Below are 13,126 nucleotides of genomic sequence, written 5' to 3'. Positions count from 1 at the left end.
TGAGGTAGTGGGACAGTCTTCTCTTTGCTAGGGAAGAGCTTGAGCAGGGGACCAAAGGCAGAGATTTGATAGGAAGGAGACGCATGCATTCTTACAGCTCAGAACCTTGACTCAGGAAAGTGTCCGTCTCCACTGAGTTATAGAGAAAACCATTGTGTTTCTCATTGGACAATTTGAATCTTCCTTGAACTTGCTGAGAAATACCTGTGTACTCACTAAGTGTGCTAAGCATTTTGAGGTGCAGAGCAGAACGGATTAGCTTTTCTACATGATGTGCCCAACATGCCACCCATTTTGAGAGTTAATGGGATTCAAAGAGACAAGAACCCCTACCTCTTTCCTCTTCCCGTTTTTACCCATACCTGCTGCTGTGTCTGAAATGTCCTAACCGTGCTGGCACAGCCCTTTCACTTGTCACATAAAGAAACAGCTGTAACTCAACCAGATGAACAGGCCAGTAAACACAGGAGCCTTCCAGTTCACTGAGGCCAATATACATTTAGGCAGTGAATGGATAGAAGTCACGGCTGTGATTTATCTTTGTGGGATTTCAGGAGGTGGGTAGTGTGTTCCTGTGTGCCACATCATCCCATTTGCTCTTCCTGGGGACATATTGCTGCATCCTATTGTCATCACACATGGCAATCTCTTGTTCTCTGTGCTTTCTTACTGTACAGATGATATAATAACTATGGGAGTAGGTATACTTTATTTTCCATCCAACATGGTGGGTACATTCAGTGAATGACTTTATCCATCCTTCAATCTATCCATTCTACATACACAGAGCCCATACTCCACAACTGTATCTCTTTGTTTAAAGAATAGTTAGCCAGTTCCTCTAAGTATGCCTCTGGAAACCCAGCAAGAACAGGAGAGCAACCACACAGGCCCTTGTGGAGCTTATAGACACAAACAACTCCTGTCCTTCTGGCCCTACTACCCTTTCATCCCTGGCAAGTAAGGCTACAGATAGAGAGCAGGGTCAACACACTTACTCAGGCACTTCTCCAAAGCCCTCCAGCGGCTGTGCTTCCGCAGCATAGATCTTGGCATAGTGTCTGGCCGTGTTTTGAACATAGCATTCCTACAGTGTCCAAACACAGAGAAATTCAAGTGAGGAGAACGAGTTCAGGCACAGTGCTGCACAGGAAGGCTAACCAAAATGGTTCCCAAGACAGGTGAAGCCAGTAGATTCCCAAACCCATGTCTTGGGTTTGTGGAAGGAACCGTGGTGACAACCTGGAGTGGGCCACTTGCAGAGGAGCTCTGAGACATGAAGGAACTGACCAGGCAAATGCCAAGAGGTCTCTGGGGACAGCTATCCCTGAACAACAAAGTTCTAGAACCAGCAAGGCTGATGTTGACGCCTGAGCTAAGCAGACAGGCCCTGAGTATGACATCACGTGACTCTCAGGGTCACAGGTTCCCTGTGCGACCTCCCTCTGTGATGGCTTTTCTCAGGTGTAATCTGGGTAGTAAATGGGGAACACCTTGGCTTGCCCTTCTGGAGTGTCTGAATGCTGGTGTGTTATTCCATGACTGGGTCATACTGGAGACAGAGGAACCCTCAAGGTTAGAGAAGCAAGAGTCAGATCCAGAGAAGAAAGGCTTGTTGGTTGGCAAAATCTACCTGTGGGGAAGAAGGACTAATCTCACAAATACCAGTGGTATTGGGACTGACCAGAGCTTCATAGCACCCGGAAGAACTATGTGAAATGTGAGTTTGACCTGTTACTTTACAGTAGCCATGGTAGGAGAGCCCCCTGTTTGTGGAAGAGCTAGACCCAGCTTGCCTGAACACCTACCTGGTGCTGCAGCAAAGAGTGTCACACAAGGATCAAGATGCAGGTGGAGGAGGGAGGGAGAGAAGCTAAAGCTGTCCCCATCCCCTCACCTTAGGAGCTCTGTGAGTCAATGGCAGAGAAGTGAACTTGGCTGTTCATGCGGGGATGCCTCTTCTGCTAGTGTATAGGACAACCTTGTAGCAAGTGTAGGAATTTAAGAAATAAGACTGGTGTCTTATTCCTCTCTCCACTTCCCTTTCATAAACCAAACCAAAGCAAACCCTCTGGAAGCTAGGGCTGTTTTCATTTGTCATGGGGAATCCTGGCACCCAGAGAGCTCGGGGGCCTCCCTAGGTAATCACATCTCAGGGCAGAACAGTGGAGCATCTCCCGGCCTTGCTGCCGCCATGAGGCCAAGAAATTCTGCCTGAAATGGAGATGCAGGAGACTGCCTGGGAGACATGGCCTCCATCCATCCTGAGCCCAACTTTGCTCTGAGATGCCTCTGAGCAGGTGGACCCACCTGGGCTGCGAGCCGGTAGTTCTTCTGGATGAGCTCTGCATTGTTTCTGGTCCCGTAGGCAATGGCATTGTGTACCTTGAGCACACAAGCATGGCCTGGCTGGAAGACGGGCGTGAGGCCCCGCATGACAGTGCTGCGGAAAGCTTTGCGGTGCACGCCTTCCCCGAAGTGCAGCTCCTCTGTGGCGATCTGGCCACGCAGGCGGCCCCCAAAGTAGCTGTCGCTGAGGAAGTCTTCCTTGAAGAGGAGCTGGCTGAATTCAATCTCTTCACAGCCTGCAAGAGGGCACAGCTCTGGTTGAATGGAATGTGGTCGCTCCCACTCATTGGCTTGCCCAGGTCCAGACAACCAGGACAAGGCTGACAGGTAGCATTGTGCTGTGAGGATTTGCACCACGGAAAATGGAAAACTCCACAAACCAGAACCTCCCCCTTTTCTCCACTCAAGCTCTTAAATATTTCCCAGTGTACTCCCAGGTAGGGATGGGCAGTGATTTCATGAATCCCATCAAACTGGCTGGCTTCTGGAGCAGCAAGCACCCACAGGTGCCAAAACAAAGTTCAACACACCCCCTGCCCCCACGTTCATTTTCATAAGGATGCAAACAAGCGGAATTATTTTCCTGACACCTGCTTTCTTTGAGAATTGGCTCAGCTAGTCCCCCTGGAAGAAAATGAAAGAAGCCACAGCTGTTGTGTGAGTGCCAGCAGTTGCACGAAGTGGTCATAGGCACGATGATCCCACTCATCACCCCAGAGGAACTCATGGAGTGCCATTCACTCCTACAGTCCTTCCAGCAGCTCGTCTGGGTGGGAAGAGGCTGGGGGACTCGACTATATACCTTTTACACCATGGGCTCTTGCATACATTCAGGGGAACCCCTCACTGTGATCGGGCCAACCCAGACGGGCTTACCTTTAGTGTTCTGGTGACTTGACAGCTGCTTGAGAACTAGAAGACAAAGCAGAGAGCGGTTTAAGCACACAAGCCCATTCAGAGCTGAGGGAGCCCGTGGGCTTTCTGGGAGCTAACGTTTACCTGCTGCCGTGAGGTTGAACTCAGCTGCTGCTTTTCCACGGCTGTTCTCGATGCTGCAGCCATAGAGGCCCTGGTCCTTCTGGCTGGCTTGAACAATGGCCAGGGAGACCGTGGAGTTGTCCCCAGCGCTGTAACAAGGGACATGGGCGTGTCATGGCCTAGAAGTTGCATTTTGTAATCACGGTTCAGGAAAAAGAAACAAATGTCCTGCCCTCAGGAATTCAGCCACCCAGCAGGCTCAAGATGAGCTGCTGAGTCATGTGTGTATTTGGGGGGAATTTATTCATTCTGGTTCCACACCTCCAAATTGTGAGATGAGTCCACACTGAGTCCACACAGACATGCGGGAGGTTTGACTGCCAGCAGTCAAGCAAAGAGTTGGAGTTGTAAACTCTAGGAACTGCCATTCATGCACCTGCTTGGACTTTACCTCAGTTCTGTCACTAATCCTCGTGTCCTGTGCTTGAAGATCTCCAGAGCCAAGCTTGACCTCAAAGGAGGAATGGAGGAGGAAGCTCTTTGCTCTCCACAACAGCCAATCACTGCGGCCCTTGCGGTGGTGGCTTACCTAAGGGATACCATCATCTAGCCATCTACCCACCCAGTATTAGTAAGTTCCAGACAGACACTGTTCTGGAAATACTACTAGTGCTGGTGGTGGTGATGATGACAATGACAACTTTTGTGTTTTGAGTACCTAAGATGTGCCCATTGTGCTATTCCAAGTCTAATGAGAGAAGTTCAGCTACTATGTCTATTCTGCCGCTGAGGAAACAGGAACATGGGAAGATTTAAGCAAATGATCTTGACCTTATTTAAGTTGCGTCCCCAAGTAAACTGGTTCCTGACCTCAAGTCTAGGATAATCTGAATGGTGTTAGATTTACAGTCTTAATTCCCAAGTCTCAAAACAAAACAAAACCCACCATACTTTACAGCAAAAAATGAAGCATAAATGAATCTTTATTGTTCTACGCTATGAGCTTTGTTTAGACATTCTTCAAGATTGTGTGTGCCTGTGTGAGGGTGCATTTCATTTTGGGTTCCTTCCATAGCCTAACAAATAAAACCCTACCTATCTCAAGTTTGTTTTGGTTGCATGTTAACAAAAGCATTTGCTATTGATTTTTTAAAATAGATTTGGATTCTGTGGTTTAACATACCTTTTACAGAACATGCTAGTGCTAAAAAAAAAAAAAAAAAAGGCCCTACACCATAAGACTTCCTCCGTTGATGGGGAAGGTTTCCTGGCAGGGTAGTCAAATGCTGAGAGAGACACAGAGGCTGGTAGGGTGTGTGTGTCTCCAGGGCCCTGCAGGGCAGCACAGTAGCCCTGTTGGTGAGATGGCCAGTCCAGGTCCACCTGCCCAGCTGAGAGCCAAGCCGGAAGAACTGTGCTGTGAACACTGTCCTCCTAACTGAGAAATTCTCCAGCACTGTGTCACATCCACGGAGACCTCTTTTCTGCTCGTGTCACCACTCCCACCCGAACTTCCTCCTTAGGACTCAGCAGGGCTCGGATTCCCCTCCTGACCCCCCATCTGCAAAGTCACAGAGAACTGGATCCCCCCGAGCTGCCTGTGAGGTGTGACTCAGACTCAGTGCTAGAATTAGCCAGAGCTGCAGGTGGGTGAGTGGTTACAGGTGGGAGTATGGGAAGCAGGTATGCTGGTGGACTCTGTCCGTGAAGAAAACTCTCTCTTTGCAAGTCCCAGGAAGCCCCACCATGCCTGCTGTGTGACTGCTCTGTGTTCACTCCCAGGGGGCAACAAAAAGGAATGCACAGAAGATGCTAACGTAACTGTAAGAATTGCAAAGGAGTCGTCTCGCACCTTTCTAACCAGGAGAAGTAAGCTCAGTTCCAGGATCTGTCATCCTACAAGGGACTGATCCTTTGGCCTCAGCGAGCAAAATGGCTGAATATGAGTGGAGGAGCAATCGCTGAAGGGACAGATGTGACAACCAACTGAACAGAGTAACTCTGCCCAGGATGAAATGGGCTACAGAGAGAAGAGTGTAGACCCTGGGGACTTCTCAGTACCCATTCCCAGGCCTAAGGCTCTCGGGTGAGGAGAACGGGTAACCCCACTGAACACCCCCACAGGCTAGGTTGAGAGGGTCCCTGCACTGTCCTTCCTGCGGCCATCCAATGGGAACCTGTGCCATGGGAATGATGTGACCCGTATGCCAAGACATCCACACGTCCAGCTGTATCATCAAAAGCCCGAGGTGCTCAAGAGCAGGTGCGTGGGTACCAAGAAAGCATCAAAGCCCAAGTGTGCACTGGAGAGTGGCTTCCCTCCTGGCTTCCCTAGAATCTTTTAATCTTGCCCGAGCCATGAGCAAATGTTCTGAAAACTCATCTCCAAACCTTAACCTTAAGGAAAGTAGCAAAATCTTGGGGTAGGATGAGAATTGTTAAGTCCTCTGAATGCCACTGTTGAACAGGCTCACCAAAGGATTGTGTCCTTACAGGAGCACAGGCTTCAACCCTTTGGCAAGGCAATGAGATATTTCATGGAGGCACATATGAAATTTTTAAAAAAACACACGCAACTGGAATTAGGAGTGAGCAAAATTGACGACACTTAAAAACTCGTCTGATGCAATCTGAGTCCTTTTGCAATGCACAAGAGCTCTGAGCCCCAAGTATTGCTGAGTGCTGGGAGGAAGGAACATGCTCAACTAAGACAGGTACTGTTGCCAGCAAGAGATAGGGCAGTGTGTGTCCTCAGTGAACAGGAGGCTTACTAATGACACGCGGTCTGGTATTTGTAAGCCTACCTCAACTGGAAAAGGAACTCGGACGAGTCAAAAGTCAATTCTGAGAAATATGTACAACAGGACTAATGGTTCCATTGAAAAAGTACAAACAACACTGGCTCATTCTTTTTGGCTGTCAGCTTCAAATGTGTAATTAGCACTTTTAAAATAAAGCTCTAGGGAACCTCTTGATTTAAAAATCAAACCATTTCTTTGTCCATTGTAACTACTTTTAAACCCGATCTAAGACAGGCAGGGCAATGGTGAAATTTTAGGCAAAGTGATTATTATATGGATCACAAGCCAGTTCGATCTCCCGGAGTGATGTTAGTACAAATGAGACTCTACAGCATGTGCTCCACGGTCACATTTTTTGTTAATTAAGCAGAAACTCTCAGATTTTCTCACTCTACTTGTGGCAAGAGAAAGCAGGTGGAAACACCCTCTGGCCCACGCTCAATGAGATGAACTGCCGCCACCCCTGTAGCATCTAGGGTTCTTGGCGTTGTGCTGTGGATTTGGGTAGCTTGTTTCCAGAATGGTCAGAGTGACCCCAGAGCTCATCCACTTGCCTGAAACCTCTGCCACCAGGAGGGCCTTTGGAAGTACCTGGTCACGTTTATTCCCCTGCGGGTATTCCTATTCTCACTCCCACCTGTCTCCTCCCACTCCTCTCTTCCAATACCTAGAAATGGACCCCCCCCTCCTCTTTTTGACACCATGGAGATGACTGCTTGTCTCAATGGCTGTTATTTTTCTGTAACCTCATAGATTGCTGATTTTTAAAAAAGAAAAATGTAGACCCAGGACCAAGTGGTGGCGGAGCTGGAGTAAAAATCCACCCACTGCCTTCCCTAACTCTGGCGTACTCTGGGCATGGGACCTCTGCTTCAACTTTCCTCCTTACTTCCTGTCATTGAGCCTTCTGTTTAGCAAGCAACAACCGTGGAAAGCAACCAGAGCCCAGGATCAAACCTTCTTTGGATTTGGGTGATTGGCTTTGAATCTTTGGTCCACCAGATGGTAGAATCTTCATGGATTTCTGCAAACTGGCAGCTTAATTTGACATTTCCAGAGTGGCTAGGGAACATCTCAGCTTGAATCTTTCTCAGTAACACCGGAGCTAGAAGCAAGAAATTGGCAGGTCAGGGTGGGCAGGTGTCTTCCGGGACAGTTCCCTTCATTCTCACAGCAGCAGTGTGGAGAGGAGAGTGGTCCGGGTTACCCCCAACTCAGACAAAGTGTTCAGGACCCGAGTGCAGACACGGCCGCTTTCAGGATCAACAGAAGGAAAACACATCGCCCGAACAGGAAACACACTCTCTTGCTTACTCAGAGCTTCCGAGGTGAGATCTCTCAAAGTGAATGAGAACTTGAGGGGGTCTTTTAAAAAGCAGGTGGTGGCGGCCCAGCGCGATAGCGTAGTGGTTAAAATCCTCACCTTGCACGTGCCAGGATCCCGTATCGGCGCCGGTTCTAATCCCGGCGGCCCCACTTCCCATCCAGTTCCCTGCTTGTGGCCTGGGAAAGCAGTCAAGAACGGCCCAAAGCCTCGGGACCCCACACCCACATGGGAGACCCGGAAGAGCTCCTGTCTCCTGCCTTTAGATTAGCTCAGCTCCAGCCGTTGCGGCTGCCTGGGGAGTGAACCATTGGATGGAAGGTCTTCCTCTCTTTATATCCGCCTTTCCAATAAAAAATTAAAAACCAGGTGGTAGAATGGGATGGGGATTAAGAACATCTATTCTACAGGACCTTGGCCAAATAAAGATGCTTGGAAACAATGGCCAGATGGTCCAGGTCAAAACTGGAGCTGGGAATTAGCCAGGTAACTGATTAAACCCTCCAAATGTCCAAGGCAACTCATCTCTTGGCGAAATAATCCAAGCATGCCCTGGCCTCCCTGCCCCTCCCCCACGCCAGTTGTCTTTGTTGAAGTCAGCCCAGGGCATCAGAATGATGTCTGCCTATTTGAATGAAATGGGAGAAGTAAGGAATGAGGAATGGAAACGAGAGAAATAAGTAAGCTCCCAGCTTGGGCCGACTTTGAATTGTTCCTTCTTAAACTGCTCAATAGCTGACTAACTAGGCAATTGTGCGATTAGCATGGGCAGCCACTGGGGGGCAGCACAGACACTGGAATAAGATTGAAGATGGACAACTCCTCCAAGAGAGCAAGTTTGAACAGGTGTGAATTACTGGGAAGTGTCAGGTTGGTGTTTATCAAACCCAAGCACAGCCACGCCAACAGTCAACACTCGTCTCAGATCCCACTCTAGTGAAACAGTCATGTGTGAAGCTCTCCTTGTCACCAGCATGCAATGTAAAAGTGAATTCCCCACCCAGGCAGTGACTGGGCTGGTTGGGGAACAAATCCTTCGGCCCCATGGAAGCCGAGACTAACAACATCATGGGAGCCAAGAGCATAATCGAGACAGAAACCATTCCGAGTGCTCATTGGTGCCAAACCACATCAGTGTACTTGGCCCCACTAGCTCCTGTCCGGTCAGACGGCAGCTGCAGTCACTTAGTGTTTGCTTCATTTCTTCTAGAATCATCATCTGGGGAAGGACGTAACATGGTGCTCCATGGTGCTCCTCTGGGGAAGGCAGCACCCATAGGCTAGGAGGTCACCCAGTCATGGGCAGAGATCAAGTAATCAGGGTCCTAATCTGGGCTCGAAACCACCAACTTGGAGCTTCCTCCATGTGGGCCTGTGAGCTCCACCTCCCGTCCCCGTGGGTTGGGCTGGCCCAGGGATGTCTGTGACTGGCTGCCATCCAGGGCACTTGCCTCACCAGGGTCTCCCCATCCTGGACCCCTCTCAGGGCATCTGTTAGCACCGAGGGACACTGGGCTATAGCTGAAGTGACATGTCTGGCTGCAGAGGCTACTTGGACAGTCCCTTCTGTCTCTGTTCCTTTCTTCCACTGACGCCAATTACGTGGGGCTGCAGCTCATTTCCCAGCACACTGGGCCACTGTGGCTTTTCTCCTCACTTCTACAAGATGGCATGGGGCTAGAGGAGAGTTCTAGAGTCATAGGGCTAAACCTAGGCCGTGGAATAGAATCTGGGCCTGAAACAGTTCTCTAGGCAGGGCACACGGAGTTGGGGGGATTGGGGCTTTTGAGGGTCTGAAACCTGGCGGGCGTTCTGCTCACAGCAGTGAGGGTGAGCTGAAACTCATTTGTACTCAAGCTGGAAAGAGAGACCAAGGTTTCATTAAGCCACTTTACAGGAGATTCCCAAATTGTACTGAAATATGTCTTTCTGTAGATCCTGCTTTGATGTGGTCTATTTGACTATACTAATTAACTGTATTGATTGGGGCTTCTATTTCTCTCTTAAATAGGTTTTTAAAATTTTTTTAGAAAAGGATAATTGAACAGAAAAGCACCATCATCACACTTCCTTGATTAAAGGGACTCCCACCCAGACAGCTTTCAGGGTGGGTCTTCTTCCATCTCCATGGGGTGGGCAGGCTGCCTGTGAATGAACAGACCCCCTTTCCCTGTGCCAGCCTGCTGCTTGGCAAGGCAGCCCACGGAGGCAACCCACTTGACCAAATCCATAGCACCAGTGCCCCCTAGTGGACACCCCCTTAATTGCAAAGGAGCTCAAGAAGACACCTGCTCTTGTCAAACTTGAACCAAGTAACAGAGCCTCACCTCTCCCTTCCCTGCTGCCAGGTGGTATTCTGGGGTGTTTTTTCTCCTCTGTGTGTGATAACAGTGTTTCAGGCTTAGGGGCCATTTTAAGAAAGCTTGAGGTCTTTCTAACGTTTTCTTTCTCTTCCAATCTCAGCCGCAGGGTTGCCACCCGGGACAGAATTTTCTTCTTAACTCCTTCAGTTAAATGTCCACTTCTGGGGGGTTCCTGCAGCTTCTTGTCCTCCTCTGACCTGGGCCCTGCTGGCGGGACTGCTGGTACCTTGCCAGGTAGTGCTGCCACATGGATGGACTCGCTCTCCCTGCCCGGGCTGCAGTCCTTGACACTTGGGGCCTGTGGACACTGAAGGGCTTTCTCCGACTCACATGGAAACTCCCTGGGAACCAATGCCAAGGTCATTGCCGGGGAGCTGGCTGAGCTTGGGGGGTTGCTGTCTCCACTCTGAAGCTGCCCTGCTTTCAGTTCTTCAATGTTACAGCTTAGGGAAAGGCGCGTGATGTTTTTTTCCGGAGACAAAGTGCAGAATGACTGCGTAAAGTCACTAGGCGAGGGCACATCTTTCTCACCCTGCTTCTCAATGATTCCTCTTTCTTTCCAGTCAGAAAATGCACACTGATGGCTTTGGGGCCCAGCTATGTCATTTCCAGGGCTGTCGTGCTTTTGCCCTGGGAGGGTGTGTGTCTCTGGCATTACTGCAGGGCAGCTGGACAGAGGCAAGGCTGGGCAAGCACAGTCTAAGCCATCCACTTTGCTGTGTTCTGCATCCCTAAGGCTTCCATCACTGCCTTTTTCCGTTGGGCCTACACTGCTTCCCTGGGGAATTCTTGCTCTGCCTTCATCAGGATGTGGGGCCTGCCCAGCGGCAGGTGGGACTTGTGCACCTGCCTCTTTGTGCTCATCCCATCTCTCACTGTTTTCTTGGTCTCGGCTGGGGCTGGTTTCACTCGGAATGATTTCCTTGCCTTCCTGGAGATGTGGAACTTTTAGAAGAGCAGGTTGGACCTCCACCCTCTGGCCCAAGTTTCCTTCGTTCCATTTACTCTCCTGTCCCACGGCTCCCTGTGTGGCTTCAGAAGGCTTGGGTCCTTCTGTCCTGGCATGCTCCAGCACTGTGGAGACATCCATGGGGTCTACAGAAGATTCCAGAATGCCTGGGCAGCTCAGCAGCCGTTGGAATGAGACAGCAGAGCGCGCAAGCCTGAGTTGGGTTTCTTCTAGGTCCTGACTCACGTGGCTAACATGCTGCTTTGCCCCAGTTTCAGGCACCTCCGATAGCAAAGCTTGGATGCATACTTCCCTGTTGTCTACAGGGTCCACGGAGGACTCCAGCAGTCGGGGTTGGCTCGAAGGGAGCCTGCCCCACTGTGTGCTGCCAGCCGGTCCTTCACCTCTGTGCGGATCTCTGTTATTGGCCAGAACTGAAGACACATCCTGGGGACGGTGAGCCACTGCTGCAGTTGCAGAGGGGTCAAGTTCAGACATGGCAACACTGGCCCCTGCAGCATGAGCTACAGCCTGGCTCTGGTCGGCAATCTGGGGACTGACATCCAACTCTGGGTGTTCAGAATTGGCCACTTCTCTTGGCGGCCAGCTCTCTGACAGAGGGGCCTCTAGGGTTATGATCTTGAGCTTTCTGCCTGCCTCCCAGCCTGCCAGGCCAGCCCCCCCAGGTAGCTCCAGGAGAATATCAGCGAGAGAGGGTATGGTACTCAGGGCCTGACTGCTGGGTGCCTTCAGAGTGGCTTCTGTGGCTCCGGAGCCGCTGGTCCCCAGGCCCGGGCTCTGCCAGCCTTCTCCCCTGGAGTTCGCGGGAGAGTAGTCCAAGCGCATCATGGGCGTTTCCTCCTGGGCAACAGACATGGTGGGCGGAGCTCCTTGGAAGTCATCTACAGAGAGGGAGCCTGGTGGGGGCACACTGTCCTGTTCATGTCTCCATTTTGTTTCACTTCCTCTTTCTTGGAACTTGTCTTCAAGCCGCCCGTTGTCTGCTGTGGCCGCAGTTTGGTGCTTTTCTCCAGACTGGCCGTCAGTGTGAAGAGGGGCATGGCTACAGGCACCTGCTCCCTCTGGGAGCTGAGGCACATGCCCCGGAACTCCAGGGACACTGGCCACCCTGCAAGACTGTTCTAGTGTCAGTGCATTTGTGAGACACTGTGCAGCAAGCCCCGCCTGTCCATGGGAAGGTGGATGGGCAGTGCGTTCGTCTGCATCCTCAAGTGGGGTCTTCTGGGCCCCGTGTGCATGGCTGTTCTCAGCGATGGACATAGCACAGTATTTGGCCACGTGGCGTTTGGTGGCAGCCACTGCAGTTGGGGGATGGCCCTTGGCCTTAGCTGGTAATGTTGATGGCATCTCCTGAGGATGCTCCATGCATGAGCTGTGACTGGCTGGTGGGGCCTGGACATTACCGCTAGGGCTCTTGTCACCCCCTTCTTCAAACTGCATCCAAGAGATATCCTCAGAAGGAAGGGGCTGCATTTTGTCAAAGCCTTGCCAGTTGCTGGGGCTCAGCTCGTCCTGGGCAGCCTGCACTGCGTGGGCCAAGGCAGAAATGGACTTTTCCACTGTGCCTAGGTTGTCCTCTGTGTCAGCCTCACTGTTCTCGCGGGAGAGGGTCCAGGTGAAGGTGCTGACAAGTACAGGGGACGCTGTGCATGGAGCCTGCAGAGGCTCAGAAACTTGGCCTTGAAAAAGAACACCTAGTGTCCTGTCATCAGGAGGACATAAATCAGACACTGTGCCTTGACCTTCTGCCAGCTCTGAGTCCATGGAGCAAATTTCTTGAGGCAAATATTTATCGTCCAGGGCTCCAGCAGGAGAAGCCGTGGTGTCACAGCATGTTCCCCGGTCACCAGCTGCAGGACACTCTGTCCCGCACGTTGCTCCTTCCACTGACCCAGGGCACTCCGTTTCCAAGGTGAGGGCAGTGTCCGTGGCTTCTGGGGAAGCAGCAGAGAGAAACCTGTGTCCTCTGGGGTCAGCACTGGAGGCTGAAGGGAGGGGATCTGAGAGTATACTTGGAGACACGCCTCCTTCACTGACTTCTGAAACACTCAGTACATGTTCTAGGTCTTTCCAGGAGCCTCTGGATGCATAGCCTTCTCTGTTGTGTCTTGCTTCCTGCTGTGGGCTCCGAACGCAGCTTTCTCCCTCCAGGACTTGGGCCAATGGAGTGTTCCCCTTGTGGACCCCATCTGTGTTGCGGAGGGCATTCGCTGAGGTTCCAGAGCGTGGCACCTCCTCTCCATCAGGCACTGAGGAAGCTAGCGTCCGGCTGAGAGGGGCTCTCTCCCCGAGCAGGTCCCGCATTTGCACCTGGGAAAATGAAAAGTGGTATAAATACAGC

General features: G+C 51.1%; 1 protein-coding gene across 1 annotated transcript in view; it reads right to left on the bottom strand.

The window, feature by feature from the left end:
* The window catches only part of ALPK2 (alpha kinase 2), a 97,321-nt gene that overhangs the window by 19,284 nt on the left and 64,911 nt on the right, over window positions 1–13,126 (bottom strand). The window contains exons 5-10 of the mRNA XM_058676766.1: window positions 9,780–13,095; window positions 7,086–7,233; window positions 3,349–3,476; window positions 3,226–3,261; window positions 2,311–2,585; window positions 999–1,087 (exon numbers count right to left, since the gene is read on the bottom strand). Of these exons, the coding sequence (XP_058532749.1) occupies window positions 999–1,087; window positions 2,311–2,585; window positions 3,226–3,261; window positions 3,349–3,476; window positions 7,086–7,233; window positions 9,780–13,095 (3,992 nt within the window). The remainder of the gene's footprint in view (window positions 1–998; window positions 1,088–2,310; window positions 2,586–3,225; window positions 3,262–3,348; window positions 3,477–7,085; window positions 7,234–9,779; window positions 13,096–13,126) is intronic.

The sequence above is a fragment of the Ochotona princeps genome, chromosome 18 (assembly GCF_030435755.1).
Source record: "Ochotona princeps isolate mOchPri1 chromosome 18, mOchPri1.hap1, whole genome shotgun sequence".
In the NCBI taxonomy this organism is placed as follows: Eukaryota; Metazoa; Chordata; class Mammalia; order Lagomorpha; family Ochotonidae; genus Ochotona; species Ochotona princeps.
Note: the sequence above shows the minus strand (reverse complement) of the source record. Positions and strands in the feature narration are given on the sequence as shown.